The sequence below is a fragment of the Pistacia vera genome, unplaced genomic scaffold, assembly GCF_008641045.1.
Source record: "Pistacia vera cultivar Batoury unplaced genomic scaffold, PisVer_v2 Contig121, whole genome shotgun sequence".
Lineage (NCBI taxonomy): Eukaryota > Viridiplantae > Streptophyta > Magnoliopsida > Sapindales > Anacardiaceae > Pistacia > Pistacia vera.
In genome coordinates, this window is record NW_022195260.1 from 1,137,309 (window position 1) to 1,163,996 (window position 26,688).

General features: G+C 36.0%; 2 protein-coding genes and 1 pseudogene across 2 annotated transcripts; all 3 read left to right on the forward strand.

The window, feature by feature from the left end:
* The first annotated feature begins 415 nt into the window (after positions 1-415).
* LOC116113381 (pentatricopeptide repeat-containing protein At1g62914, mitochondrial-like) lies at positions 416-7,528 on the forward strand. The gene is made up of 6 exons (XM_031399537.1): positions 416-1,217; positions 2,002-2,108; positions 2,188-2,334; positions 2,408-2,493; positions 4,055-4,790; positions 7,199-7,528. Exons 1-6 carry the CDS (start codon positions 416-418, stop codon positions 7,526-7,528), a joined length of 2,208 nt encoding a protein of 735 aa, XP_031255397.1.
* An 11,575-nt stretch (positions 7,529-19,103) lies between these two features.
* LOC116113392 lies at positions 19,104-21,929 on the forward strand (annotated as a pseudogene).
* A 2,764-nt stretch (positions 21,930-24,693) lies between these two features.
* On the forward strand, positions 24,694-25,041 carry LOC116113400 (putative disease resistance protein RGA3). Its single transcript, XM_031399555.1, has one exon. It carries the CDS (start codon positions 24,694-24,696, stop codon positions 25,039-25,041), a length of 348 nt encoding a protein of 115 aa, XP_031255415.1.
* Positions 25,042-26,688: the final 1,647 nt, after the last annotated feature.

The window sequence follows — 26,688 nt, forward strand, 5'->3', positions numbered from 1 at the left end:
TAATTCGCAACCCATCTCTCCAATTTCATCATTCACTACTTTGTTTAGTGCACTGTCAAAGAAGAAGCATTATTATGAAGTGATTTCTCTTTATAAGTGGTTGAATTCAACTGGGTTGTCTCCAGATTTATTGTCTTTGAACGTTTTGATCGATTGCTTGTGTAAGATTGAAAGGGTTTCTGATGGTTTTTCCGTTTTGGGGGAGATTTTGAAGAAGGGTTTCAACCCAGATGCTGTGACTTTTAATTGTTTGATCAAAGGTCTGTGTGTAGAGAGAAAGATTGTGGAGTCGATGGAATTGTTTAAGAAAATGGTTGCTGTTGGTTGTAGGCCTAATGTGATCAATTATAACATTTTGATTGATGGATTGTGTAAAACGGGGAAGATAAGTGTTGCCATTAAGTTGCTTGAAGGGATGGTTGATGGGAATAAAAAATCTGGTGTTATTTGTAGGCCAGATGTTGTTACTTATAGTACTATAATTAATGGTCTTTGTAAGGCTGAATTAATTGAGAAGGCTAGAAAATTGTTTTTGGAAATGAAGGATTCTGGAATTAGTCCAAACACAGTCACTTATAGCACTCTAATTCATGGTTTTTGTTGTGTGGGTGATTGGGAGAAGGGTAGAAGTTTATTTATTGAAATAATAGATGAAGGTGTGCAGCCTTCTGTGGTGACGTTTAATGTGCTCATAGATGAACGTTGCAAGAAAGGGAAATTGCATGAAGCAAATAGGTTGTTGGAACTTATGATTGAGAGAGGTGTGGTTCCTGATGTTTATACTTACAGCATTTTAATGAATGGATTGTGTAAAACAGGGAAGATAAGTCCTGCCATTAAGTTGCTTGAAGAATTGGCCAAGGCAAATGAAGGCTCTGGTGTTATTTGTAGGCCAAATGTTGTTACTTATAATACTGTAATTGATGGTCTTTGGAAGGTTGGATTAGTTAAGAAGGCGATAGACTTATATTTCGAAATGAAGAGTTCGGGAACTTCTCCAGACGTACTCACTTATAACATTTTGATCAATATGCTTTGTAAAAATGGACAACTAGAAAAGGCAAATGAGTTTTTGTCATATATGGAGGAAAAAGGTTGTGCTCCAAATGTAATCATGTTTAATACCCTAATGTTCGGTTTCCTAAAGAATAATGAGATACCAAAAGTTGTTGAACTGCTTCATACAATGATGGAGAGAAATGTGAAGCCAACTGAATGTACAATGTCCTTAGTCATGTAGTTACTAATGAAGGCCGAAAATTATCGTGAATGTTTGAACCAGCTTCCTCAATTTCCGGTCCAAAAGCGAAATTGAAGTTTACATGATAAAACTTTAGTGAGTATTATACTTTTTCTGGAGTAGAATCCTGCAAAAGTTCATCTGGCTGCCCAAATGCTCTGTTTTGGTTACAGTAAGAAGAAAGTTCAGAAAACACTTTTATCTGTTCGAATTTGATAGGGAGGGTGATGGGGATGATCGAGAATGATGGCTTCCCTGATTAGACATATGATACATGATTTGTCTCTGTTGTAAGTGCAAATAGTGCAGGTGGCAGCAATGTAGGCCGCATCAACATTTGCACATGAAGTAGGTGTTAAGGGTCTGAGGATTATTTCTGGTGCAAATTTGAGTAAGCAAAAGTTGTATATGAGAAATTGTGGAATGGTTCTTATTTCAACTACGAGAATAATGGCAGCCGCTCAAGTGCAAAGGATGATAAATTTTGTTATACAAACCTGTTTTCAACTAGGCTTTGTAGTGAAATAGCTGGAATGGTGACATTGCAAGAGACTGAGAATGATTTTTGACCAAAGTGACCATTTGGAGAAAAATGCATACCAGTTTGTAGAAGTTGCAGATGATTGTCTCAACATAAATGTGACTTGTCTTTTAAGCAGGCATTCATTGATAATTTTTTACACAATTTACATTTTCATTTGTTTGAATGAAATATTAAAGTCAATTCCATCTTTACATTGTTTTTTTTTTTTTTTTGATAGATGAGCCTGCAATGGCATTGGCACCAAGACTAGCTCCAATTTCTTCTACATTCCAAGACCAAGATTCTGCTGCCTCAGTACAACCTACTACACCTCCTTTAACCATGGTAACTTTCTCCCCTTCCAATAAATGAATGAAAATTATTTAGGCTCACTTTCTTTTAACTTCATTTATTGCAGGTGTAGATTCCTCTCCTCCCAGATAATTCTGTGGAATCTCATTACAGCATCTTTGCCAACTTCTCCACCAGATATTTCCAGCCACAGCCATCTGTTCAAGCTTCTGCCAGAAGCCTTGCTAGCTCTGTACCTTCAACCTATCTAAAGAGTGAGGTAATTCATTTCCTCTCATATCTTGATCAAGAAATATGCTTTCACTTCCATATGCATTCATTCTCAACTACAGGTGATACAAGGATCTTCTTTGCAAAACATGAGAATATGCTTGATGATTCTCTTGAGGCTCTACCAGGGTGTTCACAGCGGCCAACAGTAAGTAGTCATGAGATCAGTGTCGCAAAAGAGTTTATTCGTCGCTGCTGCCTCATGGGATTTGAGCATCTCTCTGTCAAGATCAAAGGGATAAGTTTCTTGCATTTGTTGATGAGCATTGACAACTTCAATAGAAAATGAATGTATTGCTTCTTTAGAGGAACAAGCCAGGACTCTTGCGGAATCATCGAGAACATCCAAAAATGCTCTGAGTCAATACAATCATAGATCTGATGCCTTAGAGATGGATAAGCAAGATTGTGATCACATCATGGATGGCATTGATGCCGCTTGGGATAACTTCAGAATAGAGATAGCAAAGCTAATTGAGACTAATACCATACTTTTCAAGTTGTATCCTGAAAAGCTAATTGACAAGAGTTCAACTTCAGATCTTATGCAGTATTACATGATGCATTACTTTGTCATTAGAATCTTGAGATTCTACTCTCAAGAATTTCATGATTTTTTTTTTTTTTTTTACAATAGAAACCTTTTTTATTAATTAGTATATTTGTGATTTGGAGAATAGTCATGGTAAATACACTTGTGACTTGTTTTTTTTCGTTTTTAATTTCAATGATGCTTTTTCAATGGGACTTGTTCATGTGCAATCTTCCATAATCACTTAGATGTGCACATCACAAATATTGGCATGTAGTATTGAGTGCACATGTCTGTCCCACAAATGTTGTATTAATAGGTAACAGTATAATAGTAAATGGGATAAGATTAATGTTCTGAAAATTGAATCGGATTGGCTGGTCGGACTGGGAACTGGCAACCTCTTCGGTCTGGTTCAAGTTCTAGGGGGTTTTTGTTACATTTTAAATCTGTAGGGGTTAATGAAATTTTTTAGGGGTATTTTTAGTATTTCAAACTTTTAGGGATTACTTTGTAATTTTTTGGGTACTTTTTTGGAATACATTAAATTTTTAGGGACTAATATATTTTTTAGAGATATTTTTATAATTTATTACAATTTAAAGACTAATTTATAATTTTTAAAAAATATTTTTGTTGCTGATGTACCGATCGATCAAACCGTGAATAGGCCTTTGATAGAATCAAGGCTCGGTCCGGTTTTCTAAACATTAGATAAGATTTTTTAAATTAAAATTTTGACATAAATATTTTATACAAATTTTAAGCTGTATGAAAACTACAAGTAAAATAAATTATATAGAACATTATTTTAATATTAGTTAGCTTTATAATGTTTTGATAAATTTGACATATTAATATACCACCACTTACATAAATTCTAGAAAGTAAAAAACAAAATCTTCAAAATTTTTAATTTATATTATTTGATTGTGTGATAAAATTTATCAAAAAGAAAACAAAGTTGAAGCAACAATCAACTCCTGTCAATGAACAAAATATTGCTTCTGTAATATCAAAAGGGTTTTGGATGGTTTTCAGTTTTTTGGGGGATTTTGAAGACGGGTTTTAGCCTCGATGCTGTGACTTTTAATTGTGTGATTAAAGGTCTGTGTATAGAGAGAAAGATTATGGATTCAAGGGAGTTATTTATGAAAATGGTTGCGGTTGGTTGTAGACCGAATGTTGTTACTTATAACACTATAATTGATGGTCTTTGTAAGGATGGATTAATTGAGAAGGCTAGACAATTACTTTTGGAAATGAAGGGTTTAGGAATTAGTCCAAATGCAGTCACTTATACCACTTTAATTCATGGTTTGTGTTGTGTGGGTGATTGGGAGAAGGGTAAAAGTTTATTTATTGTGATGATGAATCAAGGTGTGCAGCCTTTCGTGATGACGTTTAATGTGGTCATAAATGAACTTTGCCAGAGAGGGAAATTAGACGAAGCAAATAGGTTGTTGGAACTAATGATTCAAAGAGGTACGGATCCTTGCATTTATACTTACAATATTTTAATAAATGGTTATTGCTTGGCAGAAAGAATTGGTGATGCAAGGGAGTTGTTTGCTTCTATCAGTAGAAAGGGATATACACCTCATGTTGTTTGCTTCAATACTTTAATCAATTGGTATTGCAAGAACAAAAAAGTCATCAAAGCTCTTATCCTTTATCGAGAGATGATTTCAGAAGGAATTAAACCTTACGTGATTACGTATAACACTTTGTTAACTGACCTTTTTCTTAAAGCTGAGGTAAAACATGCGCGGAAATTAGTTGATGAGATGCAATTTAATGGTGTTATACCTAATTCATTGACATATACCATTTTCATTGATGGACTTTGCAAGAATGGTTGTGTTTTGGAAGCAGTGGAAAGATTTCATAATTTAGTAAATAATAAGTTTGCGGTTAGTCTTGAAAGTTTGAGTTCCCTCATTGATGGCTTGTGCAAAACAGGGAGATTAAAAACTGCTTGGGAGCTATTTCAAAAATTTTCTTAACATGAAAACCTAGTGCCAGACGTTGTAACATATAGCATTTTGATCAATGGGCTTTGTAAAAATGGACAACTAGAAAAGGCAAATGAGTTGTTGTCACATATGAAGGAAAAAAGTTGTGTTCCAAATGTATTCACATTTACTACGATTATGTTTGGTTTCCTCAAGAATAATAAGGTACCAAAAGTTGTTGAACTACTTCATAAGATGGCGAAGAGAAACCTGAAGCCTACTGAATGTACAATGTCCTTAGTCATGCAGTTACTATTGAAGGATGAAAATTATCGTGAATGTTTGAATCAGCTTCCTCAATTTCCGATCCAAAAGCCACTTTGAAGTTTTCATGACAAAAATTTAGTGAGTTGTCAACTTTATTCAGAGCAGAATCCTTATCAGGAGACCTTTATTTGACAACATTTGAGTATAAAACTGCAAAAGCTTCAGCCAGTTGTGGAAAGGCTCTGTTTTAGTTACCGGGCGAAGAATGTTCAATAATACATTTATTATATGCTACAGTGCTTCTCTCTCTCTCTCCCTCTTTTTTTTCTGAGAATTAGTCAATCTTCATGCATTTGAAATATAATGCTTATGATTTCTTTAGAGTCAGCGAATTCTCGGTGGGATCACTTCAGCAATTTACAAGCCATGGCCAAATGTAGACCATGAAAAATTGTTAGTTCTTACTATCTTTGATGCTTGATTTCATAAACATGCAAATGTAGCAAGTGTACTAGTCGCAAAAAGTAATAAAGTGATAAGTAGAGTATCGTTCCCACGAGGATAGTGTTACTAACTACTGATTTCTCTAGTTTAAGTCCTAATTGAAGAAACAATAAATTGGATTGATGGAAATTTAACAAACTAAATACAAATTAACAAAATATAAATGAATGATAATGAAATTAAAGCAAAACCCAACAGCTTAACTAATTAAACAATGCTAACAAATGCTAGGGTGTTGATTTCACCTAGATATGCTAAACCAATTCATAGAATCTATTACCCAAGTTCTAATTCCTTGATTGAAAATCAAATTTCCTAAGTTGTAAAACGTACCTTCCCAGGCTACATTTCCCTACTTATCCCTATTAAGCTTCCGCACCTAACAAAATGAAGATTAATAGTTCAAAGTCTTTTAAGCTTTATAGAATTCTATCTAGATTTCATAGATCGCTAAACCTATCTCTAGCGTTTGCTTAATGTACGGTATTTATCCCAAGAGGCATAATCACTAATCACTTCTCAGTCTCATTGTGAATAACACACATTTGAATGGTGATCAAGCATCCAAAAGTCATTAAGCAAAGAGATAAACACTCAATCATGAAATTAAAACTCAAAGTAAATCAATTCATATAAATTTGAATCATTGTATCAAGGTTACATCAAACCCTAGCTAAACAACTCAGTTCATACTCAAAAACGAAATAAAATAACAAAAACAAATTGAATCAAGATTCATCATTGAAAAACAAGCAAAAGATGGAGAAATCTTCTTTAATTTAAAGCCCAAATCTTCAATAATCTTCTCCTTCCAAGAGCTGCCTTCCAAATGACGAACCCCTTGGCTCTTTTCTCTTCCTTTTCGCTCTAATTTATACCTCTCTCACTTAAGGATGAAGCCCTAGCAAGCCAAAATGCGTCGTTTTATTTTACATCTGATGCAGGTTTTACCACGGTGAAGACTTTCGGGCCAAATTTGACCCTGATAGAGTCTGAATCTAGAAAAGTGTTAAAAATATTAATTGTAGCCCTTTCAATTCTATTTCTGGTCATTCAATAATCAGCACAATCCGAGGTCTACAGCTCACGTTATGGTAGAAATACTGATGTATGTCCAAAGACATTTTTTCTTCAGTTCTCAGTGTACTTTTCACGACTTCAAGCCAATTTTTCACCATTGTCCGGTCCGAATTAGGAAAAACCCAAAACATGAAAGTTATAGCTCTTCTTCGTAGCTTTCCAAAGATTCTAAATTCAGGTCATTTCGAGTTTCCAAGCTCAAGTTACACAATTTACGCTCAAAACTGTCATTTATGCTAAAAATCATTGTTTAGGCCTGCAAAGACAAATTAATAGAATTAGGTAGCAATTATGGCCCAAATTGTATAAAAAGTATCCTAAATCCTATCAAAATTCAATGCAAAATCATAGTGTAAAATATGATTATCAATCTTCATTAGACCTTTTGGAATCAATGTTGATGGAATTTATGATTGAACTGATTGCATTTTCACCAAAGATGTATGACCATTACCTCATAACTGTAATGTCTTTCAAAAGTTATTCAATTCCAAAAAAATTGTTCAAATGTCTAGGGACCAGGACCAGGACTTACCAAGTGTGTCTCTGTTGTAGGTATGCCTGAGCATGTGGTCTTTCACCGATTTTTTTACGAAGAGAGAAGTGCATTAGAAAAGGTTTTTAACAATAATGTCTTGAAGATTATGGATGGAAAGCGGGGGGCAGTAGATGGGATGCTACCTGATGGAATAGTTGACATGACAATATTACAGTCAATAGAAATATGGTCTAGGGTCACATATGTTGTTGCTGCAACGATGATCCATGAAGATTTGGCTAATATGGGATTTCAAACTGCCAATGGAATCTATGAAGCAACATGGTTTGAAAATGGACTTGGGTAAAATCCCTTTATCTTATAAAAATAGTGTTACTTCTGAATTACTCTGAAATCTGTATAAGTTTCTGATAGGACTCTATTCCCAACTCAACAACTATGGAAATCTCGACAATGTAATGAACAGTCAAAAAGAGAAATTTGATAATAGAACTATTCAAGAGAAGAAGGTTATATTGTATTGATATCCATGTGTCTATTACACTTTTGGAATTGCAAAAATAACCTAGATAACTATTTCACTGCGTACTCAATATCAAAGATTCAAAACATTCAATATAGACTCAAAGAAAAGTAAAAAACACTGTTGAGCTTCGAGGGCTAGCCTCTGCCCAATTTCTCTTGTCCTCACTTATGTCGTCTCCTGACATTCTGCCCCTTTTTTGCAATGCCTCAGTATTCCCATAATAGAATACTGTACTCCCCCTCTCGCATATTGCCATCTGTCTTTTGCGGATTGCCCTCTGTCATGTTGCCATTTGTCCTATATTGTTTTGCCAGCCTAGCTTGTGATCCTTTATTATGCTTCCCTTGCCTATTGTAGACCTGCATTGCATTTGATCTATCATTACCCTCCCTAAGAAGAGCCACCTTGCTCTTAAGGTGGAAAGGAGGGAATTGGGTATTGAGGGTGTTGAAGTCCTCCCAAGTGCTCTCAAATTTCGACAGTCCCGTCCAATGGATAAGGACTTCCCATTGCCCATTCAGTAGTCTTCATTTTTGAAGAACTGTTTGGGGTTCCACATTTAACACTAATTTTTTGTTGAGGTTTTTCGGAAGGGGCTAGCTGTTGGGAATTGGAAAAATGGCTTTCTTCAATTGGGAAACATGGAAAACATCATGTATGCGAGCTGAGGGAGGGAGATCTAATTGGTAAGCTACTGCCCTGATTTTGTTTTTGTTCACAAATGGACCATAAAATCACGGGCTAAGCTTTTCATTGTGGTGCCTTGCTAAAGAGTGTAGCCTATATGGCTGAAGTTTCAAATATGCTGAGTCCCCTACCTTAAAATCAACTTCTTTTCTCCTTCTATCAGCATACATATTCATGCAATTTTGGTCTTGAACCAAGTTGTTTTTTAGATGTAGTTAAGGTCCTAGAGTTGTTGGTGGACTTCATCAACTCGGGAGGAATGTTTAGTATATTTTAGTACCGTAAGAGGATCACGACCATACAAGGCTTTAAAGGGATACATACCTGCCGATACATTGAATGTGGTGTTGAACTAGAATTCTGACCAAGGTATCCATTTCGACCATTGTTGCGGCTGTCCATTGATAAAGCACCTAAGACAAGTTTCTAAGCAACGATTTACCACCTCTCTTTGCCCATCCATTTGTGGTTGATAGGCAGAACTCATGTGGAGTTGGGTCCCCGATTGTTGAAATAACTCACCTAAAAAATGACTAACAAAGATCTAGTCTCGATCAGAAACGATCGATCGTGGGAACCCATGTAGGCGGACTACCTCCTTAATAAATACCTTAACAAATTCCTTAGCGGTGTAGGGATGCTGCAAGGTGATGAAATGGTTATATTTCGAGAGTCGATCGACTACTATCAGGATAGTGTCTACCCCTCTGGCCTTAGGAAGCCCAAAATGAAGTCCATAGATATATCCTCACAAATTTGATTCGGAATGGGTAGTGGTTGCAACAATCCCACAGGACTCAAAGCCTTTTATTTGTTCTGTTGGCAAACAGCGCAAGCTTCCACAAAATTCTTGATATCCTTTCTCATCCCCTCCCGATATATCACATTACCAATGCGTTTGTAGGTTCTAAAAAACCCGGAATGCCCCCCATATGTGAAGAATGAAACTCATGTAGAAGGTTTTGTATGTGAGGGCCTGTTCTAGGGACTACTAACCTGCCATGATAGAGTAAATGATGGCCCACAAGTTGGAAAGGAGGTCGGCCATTTGGATCGATCAAAAGTTGCTGAATAATTTGATGAAGTTTCTCATCCTTCTGAATAGCCTCTTCTAAGTCCTTCATACCTGCAAAACAACTGACGGTTATGGCATTATGTTCTGCCTTTTCTTCCCTGTGGGACAGTGAGTTAGCAGCCTTATTTTTCACTCTCGATCGATACTGTATGACAAAATTCAATCCCAACAGCTTTATGACCCATTTCTGTTGACTTTCACTTAGCAATTTTTGCTCGGTCAAAAAATGCAGGCTCCGTTGGTCCTTTCGGATAACAAAATTCTATCCGAGGAGGTAATGTCGCCACTTTTGAATGGCTTGAACCACTACCATCAGTTCTTGTAACGCCCCATTTGAGATACATATCCATTGCTTATGGTATGGCCTCAAGGTTTACTAAATCGCCACTCAATGAGGTTGTATATTATTCATGTTGTTTGGTTGGCCCTTGGTTGAGTTTATGTTTTGGGTTTGGTTGAGTGTTTACCCTGGAATTGATCAAGACTTAGCGGATTTTGGAGTTGCAGTCTTCGCCACAGCGACGTTGGCTTTGTGAATGGGGGTGTTGGTTCTGTATTTCTTTGCCGGGGCGACAGAGAATCCTTCGCCGCGGCGAAGGGTCGACTGAGTTTTTGTTTGAGTTTCTAGAGAATTCTTTTCTAAGGGCAAAATGACCATTCTACCCCTAATTATGTGGAAAAGTGGGGAGTAAAATGCAAGGAAATTTCATGGAGAATAGTGTAAAATGGGGGTGAGTTTGTAAAGAATCAAAGGATAAAGGTGGAATTTTCAAGAAAGAGTAGGGGCAAAATGGGAAAGAGTGTATATTAAATGAGCTAATAAGAGTTTAATTCTCTAAACCCCTTCATTTTTCCCTTCTTCCACCGTCTCTTCATCCCTCATTTTCTCTCAATTCCTCACTCAATATTCCAAGGGATTTTTGAGAGTTTTGAGTTGGGATTTGACAAAGAATTGATCCTAAGCAAGGAGAGGTAAGAATCTCTACTCTAGATATGAGTTTTATTTATGTAAGGGTTAAGTTCTTACTAAGTTTATGCTTAGGAAATAAGGGAAAGCTAAGGTCCAACAAGAGTAGAGAGTTTTAGTGAAGACTACTCAAGTATGGGGTAAGTAAATCCAACTCAAGCTAAAGTTTAAGAAATCTTTGAGTGGAGATTTTCTTTATGCATGTATATATGATGCTTGTTGAGAAATTGAGTAGAGATGTATGTCTACTTGTTGAGAAATGGAGTTGAGATGAATATTCATGTTATGTTTGTTGGATATGTTTCCTTTATGAGAAGTGTTGATGTGTGATGAGTTTGAGATGAAGTTGGAGGAGATTGAGTAAATTTTTGAGGATTGTTCTTCTATGATAGGAATTATGTTCATAGAAGGGAGTTTCTTCCCATTTTGGATGATTAAAAAGATAAATAGAGTTGTAGTTATAGAGGAGTTTTTGTATGCACATGAGTTGTTTGATGATATGCCTAAGTGAAAACTGCCCTTTCATAGCCGTGACTTTCTAAGTGACTTTTGGGCAACTTACAGATTGAAATGGGTTTAGACCAAAACATAAAAGTTTTAGCCCTGTCTCTAAGCTTTAAAACAAGACCAAACCTGTAGCAATCTGAGGTGTATAACTCAAGTTATGGCTTCTTGAGTGTGACTTGCGCAGAATGACTGTTTTGATGCAATATGGCTTTTGGCATGTCATAAGTGTATTAATGAGCATGAACCATCCATATGCATTAATTGTGCATTTGAGAGGTAGCTTGAGAAAGAGTAGAGAATGTTGAGTATGAGCTACATTATGAATAATAGCTTGAGATAGAGTGGAGAACTTTGTGAATAAAATACTTTAAGAGTATAGCTTAAGAAAGAGTAGAGAACTTTGTGAATAGACTACCCTAAAAGTTAAGCCATACTATGAGTACTAGCTTGAGGAAGAGATGAGTATTAGCTTGAGCAAGAGTAGATAATTTTGAGTATAAGCTATACTATGAGTAATAGTTTGAGTGAGCAAGAGTAGAGAATGTTGAGAATAACAACTCTAAGAGTAAAGAAAATGAGAACACTCTAATAGTAAAGAGAAAGAGAGATTGAGCACTAGTGAATAAAAGAGTAGGTTGTGTGATGGGGAACCCGTGAGTGATGAGTAACGTCACGAGAGTGGGTGCTTTGTGATCCCCAGCCGTGCCTCCGGTTAGATAGGGCCGTGACTGTCACGAAGAATGGAACATGAGGTTTCAGCCGTACCTCCGGTTAGATGGGGCCGTGACATTCAGAGAGAGAGAGAGAGAGAGAGAGAGAGAGAGAATACACTCATGTGGCCAAGGGTTTCGAATCCATGCATGACTGAGTCCGATCGACAAAGAATGAGTAGAAGTCACGAAGAGTGGGTTGGTGCTTTGTGATCTCCACCCAGCCGTGCCTCCGGTAAGATGAGGTCGTGACATGCAAGTGAGGAAGAATGAGCAAACATGAGAAAGAGTAAAGAGAGACAATGAGTAGGATTACGAAAAGTGGGATGAGTACCCCGTCGTGCCTCTGGTAAGATGAGGTCGTGACCTACAACAGAAAGTTAACAGAAAAGAGTTATGAGAAAGAGAGACAAAAAGAGAATCAGTAGAAGTCACGTAGAGCGGGAGAAGTCCCGACCGTGCCTCCAGTAAGATGGGGCCGTGACATTCAAAGAGCGAGTTAGTAGACATGAATTATGAGAATGAGATAATAGAGAGAATGAGAAAGAATGAGAAAGCTTGAGAAAGAATGAGATAGAAAGAGAGAGAGTATGAGAAAGAATGAGAGAGTTTAAGTTAGTAAGAATAGAGAGTAGAAGAAAGAAACATGCAGTTCTTTTGCATTAATCGCATGTACGTCTCTTACATGTATGCACCATGAGTTCTTCCATAGTTAGTGAGAGTATAACGAGAATAAGAGAGAGAGAGAACCATGATTTTCCTTCATGGCGAGTATGATGAGAATAAGAGAGAACCATGATTTTCCTTCATGGCGAGTAAGCATAAGAGAAGAAGAAAAGAGAATGAGAACAGAGAGAAAGAAAGAATAAAAAGAGTAGAACAGAGTTAAAGGAGAATAAAAGTATTAGCAAGAAAGAGTAAAACAGTGAGAATTAGAAATAGAAGAACGGTAGAGGAAGGAAAGAACCAAAGAGTGAGTTGTGGGGACAGGCGATAGAGGATTTACTTACTGAGCATTGTTGTGCTCACCCCACTGTTCTTCCTTGTTTTGCAGGAATTAGGAGCAGCGGTCAGATGGATGTCGGGGAGCGGAGAGTATTGGCACTACCGTCCACCAGTTATCACATTTTGTATTAAGTAGAAAGTTTTTAATACATAGTATTTTGTATTTGTAAAGAATTATATTTTATTGAGTAAAGAAAATTTAAGCCCACTATTTTCCATACGCTATGTATTATCTATAATTTACATAGTATGAACTACAAGGATGGTAGTGGAGAGCAGCTGGTACAGTTCCCATTCATAGACTGATTTCAACTGAGACTTCATCAATAACCCCTTACTTATGTACACGAGTGGCCTTCCCTCTTGCATCAAAACAGCTCTTAATCCTTTACCCGAAGCATCCATTTCTATCACAAATTCATTGGAGAAATCAGGCATAGCTAAAACCGAAATGCTAGTCATAATCCTATTCAATTCTTCAAACGTTGTTTAGGTTGCTTCATTCCATCCAAAGGCATCTTTCTTAAGTAAAGTTGTTAAGGGTGATACGATCGACAAAGCGGCGATAGTAGCCTGTTAAACTGAGAAACCTGTAGAGTGCTCTCACATTCTTTGGTACTGGCCAGTTGATAATGCTTTATCTTGGATGGATTGACGGCTATACCTTCGACTGAAATTACATGCCCAAAATACTCTATCTGTCGCTGCCCGAACAAACATTTTTTTTTGTTCACTACCAACTGATGTTCTAGTAGAATCTGAAAGACGGTTGCCAAGTGTCCCGAGTGCTCGTTCATCCCCTTGCTATAAATGAATATGTCGTCGAAGAAAACAAGTATAAACCTTTGCAAGTGCGGCATAAAAACCTCATTCATTAATCTGAAAGGCATAACCAAAAATTCATAATGCCCTTCATGAGTCCTGCATGCCATCTTGTGGGTGTCTTCAAGGTGGACTCGTATTTGATGATAACCTGACTTCAAATCTAGTTTAGAGAATACTGACGCTCCTCCAAGCTTATCAAACAATTCATCAATTACTGGAATCAGAAACTTATCCAGTACTATAATTTTATTCAGGTCCTGTAGTCAACACAAAATCTCCATCCACCATCTTTCTTCTTCACTGGTAGCACTGGACTTGAAAACGGACTCACGTTGGGTTTGATGATCCCTGAAGCCATCATCTCTTTAAGAATGCGCTCTATCTCATTCTTTTGGTAGTATGGGTATTCATACGGTCATAGATTTGGGGGTTGGGTTCCTAGCACTAGTTGAATTGAATGGTCTTGAGTCCTAATGGGTGGTAGTCTAGTCAAAGGTTTGAACACCTATCCAAATTTATCCAGGGCCTCTACCAACCTTTTATCAATTCTCTCTTCGCTTCCCATTTGTCTCTAAGTCTCCCCAAACTCGATTAACACTCCATGACCTTCCCTCTGTACAGTCTTAATCATGGCCTTTAGAGACACCAATGTTTTGCTTAATTCGCTCTCCTGATCTGAACTTCATAGTCTGCTTCTTCCAATTAATTACTGTCTCCCATAAAGTCTCTAACCAAGACATCTTGAGTACTAGATCAACGCTCCCCATCTTAAACGGAAAAAAAATCTTAAACCACAACCATTCCCTATAATTCCAGTAGAATCGCCTTACATTCCCCCTGACATGTCACCCGATAACCATCTCCCATTCTGACTCTGAAAGACGGGGTCACAACCACTTGTAGTTCCAATCTTCCTACTGCCTCTAAACCAATGAAATTGTGGGAAGCCCCACTGTCAATTAACACAATTAATTCCTTACCGTGGACACTCCCCTTTAGCTTCATCGTTTTTGGCCTCTGTATTCCCACCACCGAGCTGATGGATAGCTCCATGTTGCTTTAATTTTGTTCAACAGTGACCTTCTCCTTTTACTCTTCTTCCTGTAACTCTGGATCCTCATCTTTTCCCTCAAGCAAGACAATCTGAAACTGCTTCTCACCACCTATGCCCAGGTGAAAATTTTGCATCATATCTATAACACAGTCCTTTTTCTCTCTTTCTCTGGATCTCTGATTTGGTTAACCTCCTGAAGGGAAAATCTCACCGAAAGTTGGAATATCTGAAGGTTTCTATTGGAGTTGATGCGTAGCTGGAGTTGTTCTTGGTAGGAGCTAATAATTCGAGGATTATACTGTTTTATTTAAGCTTTTTGACCAGATTTTAGATACTTCTTAGCTCGTTTACGCCTGAATTGCTACTTACTTCTATTTATTTTATGTTTCAGGCCGAAACGTGCATTTTTAGCAACTAAGGAGCGAATTGGAGTTTCTAGACTCAGAAGTCAGTGAATCTCAGATTTTGGGAAAGTTCTAAAGCAGAGTTAAAGCACTATGAAGCTCGTTCCAATGGGAAAGCATCGAGGATCAAAGATTTATGCAAGGAAGCAAGCGGAAGGCATTTCGGTAAATGCAGAATTTTCCAAGAAGGTTCGCCCTTCGCCGCGACGGAAGAAGCCAAGAACGAGATTCAGCTTTGGTTCGTTGCCGTGGTGAAATCTTTTCTTCGCTGCGATGAAGTCTATGAATTTTTGTTTCTCCAAAACACATAGTTTTATTTTAGGAAAGTATTAGGTTTTTGGGGTGAACTATTTAAGCAAAACTTTGCCATTTTGAGAGGGGTTCGTCGTTGTTCGTCCAGAGTAGCTTGTTTTTGTTTTCCTTAGTATAGATTTGACAATTTTTGGTGAAGAAGTGAGAAGATTTGGGATTGAATCTTGTGGATTCTTCAACTAGGGAAGATCTCTTGTCTTTTCTCTTATTTTCACTATGTTGACTGTTGGTTTTATCGTTTTTCTTGCTGTTTGTGTTGATTTAGCTATGAACTAACCCATTTTGGGTTAGGGTTTTGATGTAATTCGGATTTCCATGGATTAATTGATTGATTTTTGTTATTTTCATATGCTATTGCATAGATTGTGTGGTTATTCCGATTTTTATTAATTTTACTTGTTGAACATGATGAGATTGAGAAATGAATCATGTTAAGCCTCTTGAGTAATCACCATTGTAGTATTGAATGCTAGAGATAGATTTGAGAATCAATGAAATCAATCTAGGATTCCATGTGCCTAATGAACTTGAAACTATTAATCTTCAAATTGTTGGGTGCGGAAGTTTAATAGGAAAGAGTAGGAAAACATAGCCTGAGAAGGTATGTTTTACAACGTAGAGCGATTTACAATCAGTGTATGTAAATGTGAAATTAGCATAATCCTTAGGCTTAATCCATAGAGTCCGAATGAAGTCAAAACCCTAACCGCTTGTTTGAATTGATATTACCCTTGTTTTTAATTCTTGCTTAAATTTTAGTTTTTAATACTAAGTGATTTTGTTCTTCATTCAGTTTTAATTTCTCTCATAAATCCAAACAATTTCGTTTGCTCCAACTTGAAAACGATTAGGAAAATCAATGATTAACAACTAATCCTCGTGGGAACGATACTCACTCATCACTTTATTACTTTGTGTGACTAGTGTACTTGCTATTTATGCATGTTGTAGTAACAACACATCAGGAGCACGCCTGAAATTTGTGTTATTAGGTTGAATTCTTGGGTTGTAGGTTGAATGTGTTTGGGTGGTGCTGGGTTGGGTTATATGGGTTTGGGTTATGTGTGTTTAGGCTCTCGTTTGATCTTCAGCTTTAATTGGGTTTAAGTGGAATCGTGGGCCACTACTAATTCCCTGAGCTTTTCCTTGTCAGCCCAACCCTTCCCTAGCCTCTTCCAATAATACATTTCTTTCTTCAACTCTCTGGGCCAGAATTGCAATTTGGGTCAAGGAGTTTGGCTTGCCCAAAATGTGTGGTTGCTAGAGCTTCAATTTAGCATAGGTCTCGGGTCATAACCCTAGTTAGTAAAAATGCGTATTATACGCGAATTATACGGACAGCCGTATAATTCGCGTATAAAACGTGCGTATCCGAATTTTGTAAAATCTGTCGTATAATTCGCGTATAATAAGGTGTATCGTATAATTCGCGAATTATTCGCGAATTTTTGAAAAAAAAAAAAAACATAATCTCACACCCCCAAAACGACGTCGTTTTGGTGGGTTTATACAAAAAATTAAAATAGATCTGGTTCACTGGTTCAGTCGTTCTTCTTCAATTCTTTGGCAGTTCAGCAGCAGTTCTTCTTCTTCCTCAGTTCTTCTTCAGCTTTTCTTCCTCACAAATTTCCACAAGCAATCAATCAACTCCCACAATCAACACACAACAATCAACTCCAGCAAATAATCAATTTCCACAACCTTCGTCTCTTTTGTATAGAGTATAGACATAAGTTTATACTTTATACAAGAGAGCCGAAGTTTAACTTTTAAGAAGAAAGTGAAGACTGAAGAGAAGGTGGAACAAAGAAAGAGAAAGAAGAGAAGAAACTTACAAAAGAAAGAGAGAAGAAAGTTTTGTAAAGAATGAGAAAATGAAAGAGAAGAGAAAGGAGGGAGAAAATTTAATAAAATTTATACTTTTAAGTTTTAACTTTTACTTGATACATTTGTAATTTTTGTAAATTGACTGTAGGGTGTATTTGTAATTTTTATAAACAATTGGTTTTATTATGATTGTGTTTGAGTCTGGAGACTATAATTTAAATATCAGTTATATTTATATATTGTGTATTTATGTTATTGGTTAATTGAATACTTTGCATTTGAAATGTTATATTGATTTTAACCAGGTAGTCCATAAAAATGTTAAAACTAAGATTGATATTGCCGTATTTTTCAAAACGTATTATTGACAATGCACCGTATTAAACCCGTATATACCCGTACCATATTTTTTCCGTATCCGAATTTTATGGCTGAATTTTTATAAACGTATTTTTCACTGTTTACCGTATTATACCCGTAAAATTCCGTACCGTTTTTTTGCCGTACCTGTATTTACTAACTAGGGTCATAACCCGTTCCAGAAAGCTGTAGCCTCTCTTTCTCCCATTATTAACATTGCAATTTCTTCAAATTGTCGACAGCAGTGCAGCACAGTTCCTGTCTGCCTCAGCGACATAAGGAGTTCCAGCAGGTTGATTTCTTGTGCCCCACTGAATTTTTGCAGTAAGGTCACCTTGAACATAGGCCTCATCAATCCCAAAGTCCTGGATTCATTCCATTGATACCGATGGAGGGCCTTTCCTTCCATGCACAACACCGTGGAGAGGACCTTGTTCTTGTTGGCAACTTGGTTTAGGGTGAAATACCTTTCTACCCGGAAAATCTAGTTGTACGGATCTTCATCGAAAAAAGCGAGAGCTCTAATTTTCTTCCTCCCCACTCCCATCGATTTCCCCCTTCGTGGTGCTGATAGCCCTTTTGGTAAGGAGGAAGTAGCCGTGGTTCATTCTCCTTGTGGTGGCTTTCATCAGGGTGGTTCCCTATGCCAGAGTGGTTGTCTTCTCCATGCCCCACCACCCTCCGGCAAGCCTCTTCCTTTGTTTTCAAACCCGTTTCTTCTTCTACTCTATGATGAGCTTCTTCATCTTCGTCCTTACGCCGCATCTAGTTTTGCAAGTCCACCATTATCTCCCTCATGGACGCCACTATTTCTGTCAACCTGGTAATGTATCTCTACACCCCTGTAACTTTCCTCTCAATGTTATCCAGTCTATTTTCCATTCTAGTATTGACAATACCCCAGCGAGCAACCTCGCTCTAATACCAATTGATAGGACTCTATTCCCAACTCAACAACTCAAGCAATCCGAACAATGTAATGAACAGTCAAAAAGAGAAACATGATAACAGAACTATTCAAGAGCAGAAAGTGATATTGTATTGATATCAGTATGTGTCTATTACACTTTTTGAATTACAAGAATAACCTAGATAACTATTTCATTGCGTACTCAATATCAAAGATTCAAAACATTCAATACAGACTTAAAGAAAAGTAAAAAACACCGCTAAGCTTCGAGGGCCAGCCTCCTCCCAATTTCTTCTATCCTCACTTGTGTCCTCTTCTGACATTCTGCCCCTTTTTGTAATGCCTCAATAGTCCTATAACAGAATACTATACTCCCCCTCTCCCATATTGCCATTTGTCTTGTATGGATTGCCCTCTGTCATGTTGCCATCTATCCTGTACTGTTTTGCCAGCCTAGCTTGTGATCCTCTGTTATGCTTCCCTTGCCTATTGTAGACCTGCATTGCAATTGAAATATCAGTTTCATTGCAACGTCAGCTGTCAGTTCACAGTTGATTAAGATTTATCACTTAAGTCGGAGGATATGCTGTTGAACGATTCAGTTGAAGAAATGTTGAGAAATGTAGGACAAACTCCTGAGTTGCAACAATCTGGTAGATAATATGTTTACTCCCTAGGTTACTGCCTTTGGGATGATTTTCTGCCGATTCAGATCAGAGCTCTAGACACTTCTACATGATTTACACTGATAATTATCTGCCTCGGTACTGTTTGCTCGTGATTCACTAACACATTGTTGCAAAATTTACAACAATTTAAGAAAAGAAGAAACTAAAACAGAGAAGGTTTACAGAAAAAAGGAGGATGTTTATAATGGAGATGAATCCTTAACATGCCATTGGAAAGTAAGTTCTTCTGCTTACTGCATTTCTCTTATAAAATGTTCTTTTGAAGTCTCTAATCATCCTTTGATCTTTTGATGCATACCTGAAAGAGTTTCAGGATATGATGTGTGACCTCAAGGCTCAAGCAAAAGCTCTAGTTCTGTTTGCTAACAATATTGATGGTCTTCTGACATGTGCTCTTTGTCCTATCAATGTTTTTGGACTAGGAGATAAACAATTTGTGCCTTCTCTAGTGAATTTAGCCAAATTTGGCTGGCAAAGGTTTGATATTTTTTGTCTGATTAACTTACTTTTTCTTTGTTTATGCGGAATTTTCTGCAAGTTGTCAAATGTTATGGAAATAGTTTATTTGAAGTATACTGGATGATATTTGACTACAATAATAGACCTTTTTCTTATTTTTGTTTTTTTACTTTTATCCCTAAACCCCAGATCACAACATTGAAGTACAATTTTTTTAAGAATTCTTTTTATAAGAAACTATGAACTTTGTATTAAAATAGCATTTGCTTTTGTATTTCTTACATGCATGTAGTGTTTTATTTGATCTTTTTAAAGTAACAGGATTTTTCATTTCAGTTTATTTTAGGAAATGGTGAAAATATGTCGGACTTCACCAAATGCTGAGAATGTTACTCATTCTCATATATGTGCAGCCGAAGCTCTATATTCACGAATGGTTTTTGTGGCTGGAAAGGTAGGTATATTTTGGACATTACTGGATGTTTATTTATTTATTTTTCTAAGCTCAGTGCATAATAAAAATTTCTTCTTTCAATTAACATGTAGGCTTTTTTCATCACTAATCTCAAGCCTATGAAGTTCTGGGAATTTGTATCTCTAATATTGGAAGGCTTGGGATATCAAAGGTAAGTTGCATTGTGATTTCGTTATGTTAGAATTTCCATGGAAGCACTAGTTGACGTTAACTAAAATGTTGCTTTTACAATATCATTATAGTGGAACATTGCATTCTGGGAAAAATTAAACTTGGTTCTTGTTTCTTTCTTGCTTGATTTGATGCATACCCATATGTGGATGATTAGAACAAACATCAACCTTATTTTTAACTATTCATCTATTTGATAAATGAAACAAGGATGCTAGACAACTTGAAACGGGTAAACATATGATTATGATGTTATTTTCATTGTGGTATTGTTTATATTCTCTTGTGCTTTTCTTGCGCTGCTGTATTATTAGGGGCATGGACTAATTCTGTATTTCTTGTTCTATAGCTACTATCTTGGATTTTCTAATACAAGGATTTGAACTTGAGCTACTGCTTCTTTGTATTGCAGACCATTTATAAGACTTCTTATTAGTTTGGTTTCATATGTTTTCTTGCTTGTCAAATCGATACATGCAAGGTTGGGCTTGAGATCACATAACCATTCTCTATCGGCATTTTACTTTGTTCAATTAGCTATACCAGGACATTTGATTGCATTGCTGCACTGAAACATATTGGATACTCACCAATTGTCTCCTTGGAAGTACATTTCTTTTTGGTTTTTTGATGTCTTTCTTTATTCATATATAAATATTTACCAACTGTTTAATTTATCTTTTGGGTTATACGTCTATTGTGTTTGCTCCTTTTGTTATCCTTTTTATCGAATTTTCAATGCCTTGGTTTCTTGGAAAGTATGAAGTCAACTTCTATTATCCTTGGGACCTATATCACAAGACTTTTAATTTGATTAATTTTGATGTCATGTGGACTATAGAAAGCAGAATTATATTTTGTAGAGTACCTAAGGAAAAAGAAAGGTGGTAGGGAATAATCAATTAATTGATAATGGTAGAAATGTCCAAGATGGAAGAATTGTCTTCTACATCCAACTTTTTGTTTATAAAAAAAATTTGTATTAAGAATCATCATGGTGGAAAAAGATGAAAATTAGTCGGTGATGGTAGGATTACTGGTTAGAAATTCTATATAGAGTTTTTGCCCATCATAATATATGTATATATATAATTGGATGTACAATAATTATTTCTTGACAATTTAAACGTACATTGGGTGGTTAGATAGTACTGTGTAATGGATTGATTGAAATTTTGAAATTTACTTTTGGTGAGAAATAATAAAGAGGAAAGTGGAGTGGAGGGCAAGATTTGGTGAGGTTACTTCTCTTGTTTTCGTTAGAAGGAATGTGCTTAGGGAAATTTGTTTTTCCATCTGAAATGGGATAAAAATGGGAGAGAAAATAGCTGTATACATTGGGGATTTTTGGATATTTCAGTCACTTGGGATTTTTTTTTTCTTTTTATTGTAAGTCCGTCATCTAACTTAAAAAATGGATGAAAGGACTAATCATGTTCTCTTTCCCATTACCATTCTCTGTTTTCAACTTTTAGCCAAAATACTTTTGGATCTATACTTAGATTAATAGATTCCACTGCATAGCACATAGTATTATGGAGACAACTTATCATTACGGAGTATGTTGTCATGATGTGTTTGAATAGGATGTGGAAATTTTAAGGTTTGACATCTTATGTTTGTGATTATTGTTGGATATGCAGGAAGGTGTCTCTTCAACCATTGAATCATTCTCTCACTTAGCCAAGGACTCACCTTTAGCGCATTATAGTGACTTAAATGAACAATCAAAAGTAGAAAAAGTTGCCAGGCGGTGGGAAAGGTTAGAGCTTATAGCATTGTAAATTTCTTTAAATAGACACTAAAGTGAACCTTTTGAAATTGTATGGCTGAAGAATGAAGATTACATTCTTATTAGTGTTCAAACAAAAAATTATTTGGCTAGGTTGTGCTTGGTACAAGCCCTAATAATTTGCATCAACACTCAAGTTGCTGTCTGATACCTTATATCTAGTTAAGTCATGTATCACTGTCTGAAGGATATATGTTAATTGGTTCTCTATATTTATTTTTGTATTGATGAATGAGGCATTTTTGTGTGTTATTGCAACTGAAAGCTCATATGCAATCAATTGCTCAAATTTGAAGTAAAATACAACTGATATTAACTAAAAGAGCATGCTTTGTAGAGCATGTTTTTAAGTTAGATTTTATCAGTTCATCATTTTCATTATAGTGCATTTCAATGGGCTTTGTATATCGAGTTCATTATATGATTATTGCTGTAAATTGACCTTGAACTCTGTTGTTGTAGTTGCAAACATTTTATTGGTTTTATCTTTCTGGAAGAACTTTTACCTCATCTACAGCCAACCTTCTATTGTTGGTCTCAATTGCTCTTTTTGGATATGGGTTTTTACCATCAAACATGTAAGTACAGAAGTTTGTGGCGTAAAATCTTTTTCTTTTCCTTGGTTTTATTAGTCTTCCAATAGTCAGCCATTTTTTCACTCTTGTTGAAAGCTCGTTATTTACTTTCTAAAATTCTTTGAAGCAATGCATCTGGGATGCTCTACTTCTTCTTTTCTTGATTTATTCAGGAATTTCTTAGTTTATGGTCCGGAATCTAGAGTGTTGTAGCATTAAAATTTATGTTTATATGATTTTTATTAGAGATGCAAGATTTTGCCATCACTATCCTCTTGCTTTTATCAGTTTATGTTGTTATATCATCAAGTTGATTGTTTAGAAGATTTTTTAGGTCTACTGACCATTTGATATGCTTTCTCTATAGATTTGGTCTCAAAGTTCCAAGCATACCTTTGTCTAGTTTTGATATGATTCTCCGAGGTCATAATAAATACAGTTACTAGTTAATTATATGTTATTTTCTCCCATGTTATTCTTACAATTGTTGTAATAAATATCTTTTATTTGATGGGTGTTGATCCAACATCAACATTATGTTGTTGTGCTTTATCTCCTTTGCTCTATGCTCGATATTTACTTTGTCAAATTTTGGGTTTACACTGTTTTGAAATCAATTCTGGTTGTACTTGTACTTTATCTTCTCAAGTTGATTCTTTTGTGTTCATCCTTAACTGTCGTGATAGCCGTAGGTAAGGAATTTTTAGTTTAGCTATTCCACCATGATTTGATATCTCAATATATTTTCATCAAATTGACCTTCTCTGGAAATTTTATGCAGCTCTGGTCTTCTCCTTGACTGCACTCCTGGTTTATGAGCAATGCGAATGTGAACTGGATGGACTAGAGAAATCGAAAACATTGTTGATACACTATCTACTAGCTCTCGTCGCATCATTTCTTAGTAACTACAGGATATTGCATGAACCCAATGCCCATACAATGGTTAAAGATTGGCAATGACTCCATGACTCATTTTTTTCTCGAGTGAGTTTTAAACTACTTGTACATGATCTAGTAGCTTAATGAGGCTTTGTCTCAAAACTGTAGAGATTTGTCCCCTGAAAAAGAATATCGATGGGGTATATATTCATATAGTGCAAATTCTAGTTGTCAATGTTCAATCTTTTAATTGACCATTAGATATCCAATGTCTTTAATTGTCTCGATTACTCGAAAGTCGAAACATTGAATCTCATTTCATCTGCTTAGCCAAAAGTCAGAAGCAGAAGAAAGATTGAAGGTATTTTTTCATTGACCATTAGATATATTTGTACTGAATTTGTTATTGTAAGTTATTTAGAAGACGATCAAGGATATGTGAACTCCAAGTATTCCAACATCTACAGGTGTTTATTGTCACCAAGACTCATCAGAAGTCATTTCACTTCAACCAAATAACAAAGGTTCATAATGTATCCAACTCAATTCAAATCAAATTTGATCCAACGTTTTTTATAAAAAAAAAAAAAATAATAACAATGTTTTTCGTGGTTTGCTTTGATTTAGCTTTGAATGAGAAAGAATTTGCTTATATTATTCGATTATATGTTCTCGATGTGAAATAAAAATTCAATGACTTAAAAGGAGATAATATGGGAAATGGCATAATACTAAATATATGTTTCCAATTTTTTCCTTAAAAAAATCATCAGAATTGTTACATTGTTCGAAGTCGCAACTCGCAAGGCATGCTACCGGGTCAAGCTAGGTTTCTCAAAGTGTCCTGTAAGTCAGAATTTTAGAAAGTCCTTGATGCAATAATGCGAAGTTCAAAGACCTATGCAACTTTTTCAACACACATAAATTTTTATATTAGATTATGTATCATCTTATATGATACACCAATGTCACTTACAAAGAAAAAGTCAAGAAAGTGATTAATATGGTAATAATGTAAACTTACATTCAGTTGTTGAATTTCATTGATTTCACACATGCAAGAGATGACTTTGACTTTCATGTATCCTAAGGGAGTTACTATTTTGCTGAACGCATATCTTGTAGGATTTGATCACACTTTTCACAAAACAACATATCTTTGGTGGCTGGGTGAAGGAATTTCTAGAGCTTGGAACTGATCCTTCATTATTTGCAAATGGCAGATATTATTTTATGCCCCTTATTGGAAGTAGTTTTTCACAAAGTTGCTTCTCAGCTTTTGAAAGAAATAGCTCTTAAATGCGGGTTGAGGATGAGATAGACAAGCTTCGGCATTCAATAAGCATCATTCAAGTAGTTCTTCAAGATGCAGAAGAGCGACAAGTGAAGGAGAAAGCAATGAAAATATGGTTGGGTGAGCTTAAAGAAGTTGCTCATGATGCTGACAATTTACTAGATGAGTTCTGCTTGGAAGCTCTAATGGCTAAGAGCCGAGGATTCTTCATGACGAGGTTATTTACTGACTTCTTTCCTTCTTTGAAACCAATTGCAGTTTATCTTGAATTTTTGGCAGCTGAAAGGCTTAACTTTAACTTGAAAGTGTTGAGTTTGTTGAGAAATAAGTTGACGAAAGAAGAAGCAAGTTGATGAAGAAGAAGCTGAGCTGTGAGAATCAGTTATGCTGAGTGCTGAGCTGGATATTTTAGTTAAGAGTTTGTTATTTTTCTAGTTAGAGTTAGTTAGACAGTTATTCTACAAGTTGTATATATATGTATATGGATGTAAACGTTGATTAAGTAAAAATAATAATTTGTTTTCTTTTCTTTCATTTACTTTCAGTACTTCCAAATATATTCTTAACATGGTATTAGAGCTTTGATCTAAGGCCTGAAATACTTGTTCAAACATCAAATTTTTCATCAAGATTTGGTACTGATCTGCCATTAAAATTCAGTTCGATCTTTGTCAAAACTTTCAATCCTTTTAGTTTCTTCTTCTTCACTCAACTATTAAGCCAGTTTGACGTCAATGGCAACTGAAGGAAATGAAAGCATCTCAACTGGAACCAGTTCTCAGAATAATCAAAATTCATCATCAGTGGACTTCAATCATCCCTTGTACTTGCATCCCTCGGATACTCCAGGTTCTATCTTAGTTTCTTTTCAACTCATTGGAATAGAAAATTACTTACTATGGAGTCGATCAATGAAAATTGCGTTACTTACTAAGAACAAAATAGGCTTTATTGATGGAACTTGTAAAAGAGACACAATTTCGATTAACTTGCAACAGCAGTGGGACAGATGCAATGCCATTGTGCTCTCTTGGATTATGAACTCTGTTAGTAAAGAGTTGCTGAGTGGTATAGTCTATGCTTTTAATTCACATATGGTATGGCAAGATTTAAAAGAAAGATTTGACAAAATCAATGGTTCAAGGATTTTTCAATTACACCGAGACATTGTTACTTTAGCGTAAGGAACTTCAACTATATCCACTTATTATACTAAACTCAAACTCTTATGGGATGAATATGGATCTATTATATAGCTACCTACATGTGAATGTGAAATGTCAAAAACCTATGTGGAACATATGCAGAATAAAAAAATTTTGCAGTTTCTCATGGGATTGAATGAGACATATGTGCAAGCAAGATGACAGATCTTGATGATGAATCCATTGCCTAGTATCAACCAAGCTTATTCCATGATTGTGACAGAAGAGAGTCAAATGAGCATAATAGGATCTGTCGCATCAGAATCTTCCCTGGAATCCACTGTCATGTACTCATCCTCATCATCACAGCAATAGTCCAAGGGAAAGAAAAACTGGAATATCATTTGTGAACACTGCAATGTGAAATGTCATAAGAAAGAAAGTTGTTACAGGCTCATTGGCTATCCTCCTGACTTCAAGTTCACCAAAACAAAATTCACAGGAAATCAATCTTCAGTCAATAATGTTTCAGCACCATCTACTAATCATGCAGGGCCCAACATTTCAGGATCCACTGCTCCAGTATTCTCCAAGGAACAATATGAAGAGATCCTCAAACTCTTGAACAAAGATTCAAATACTTCTACAGCAGATGGAATAGTGAATATGGCAGGTATAAAATGTTTTTTATCTTCACTAGGTGAAAAACAATCCTGGATTCTAGATACAGGGGCTAGTCATCATATGTCCCCTTGTATTGACCTATTATCAGAATTAACATCCTCACCTGTTTCTACATCAGTTCGATTGCCTAATGGTCATGTGTCTAAAGTTTCTCATATTGGATCACATTAT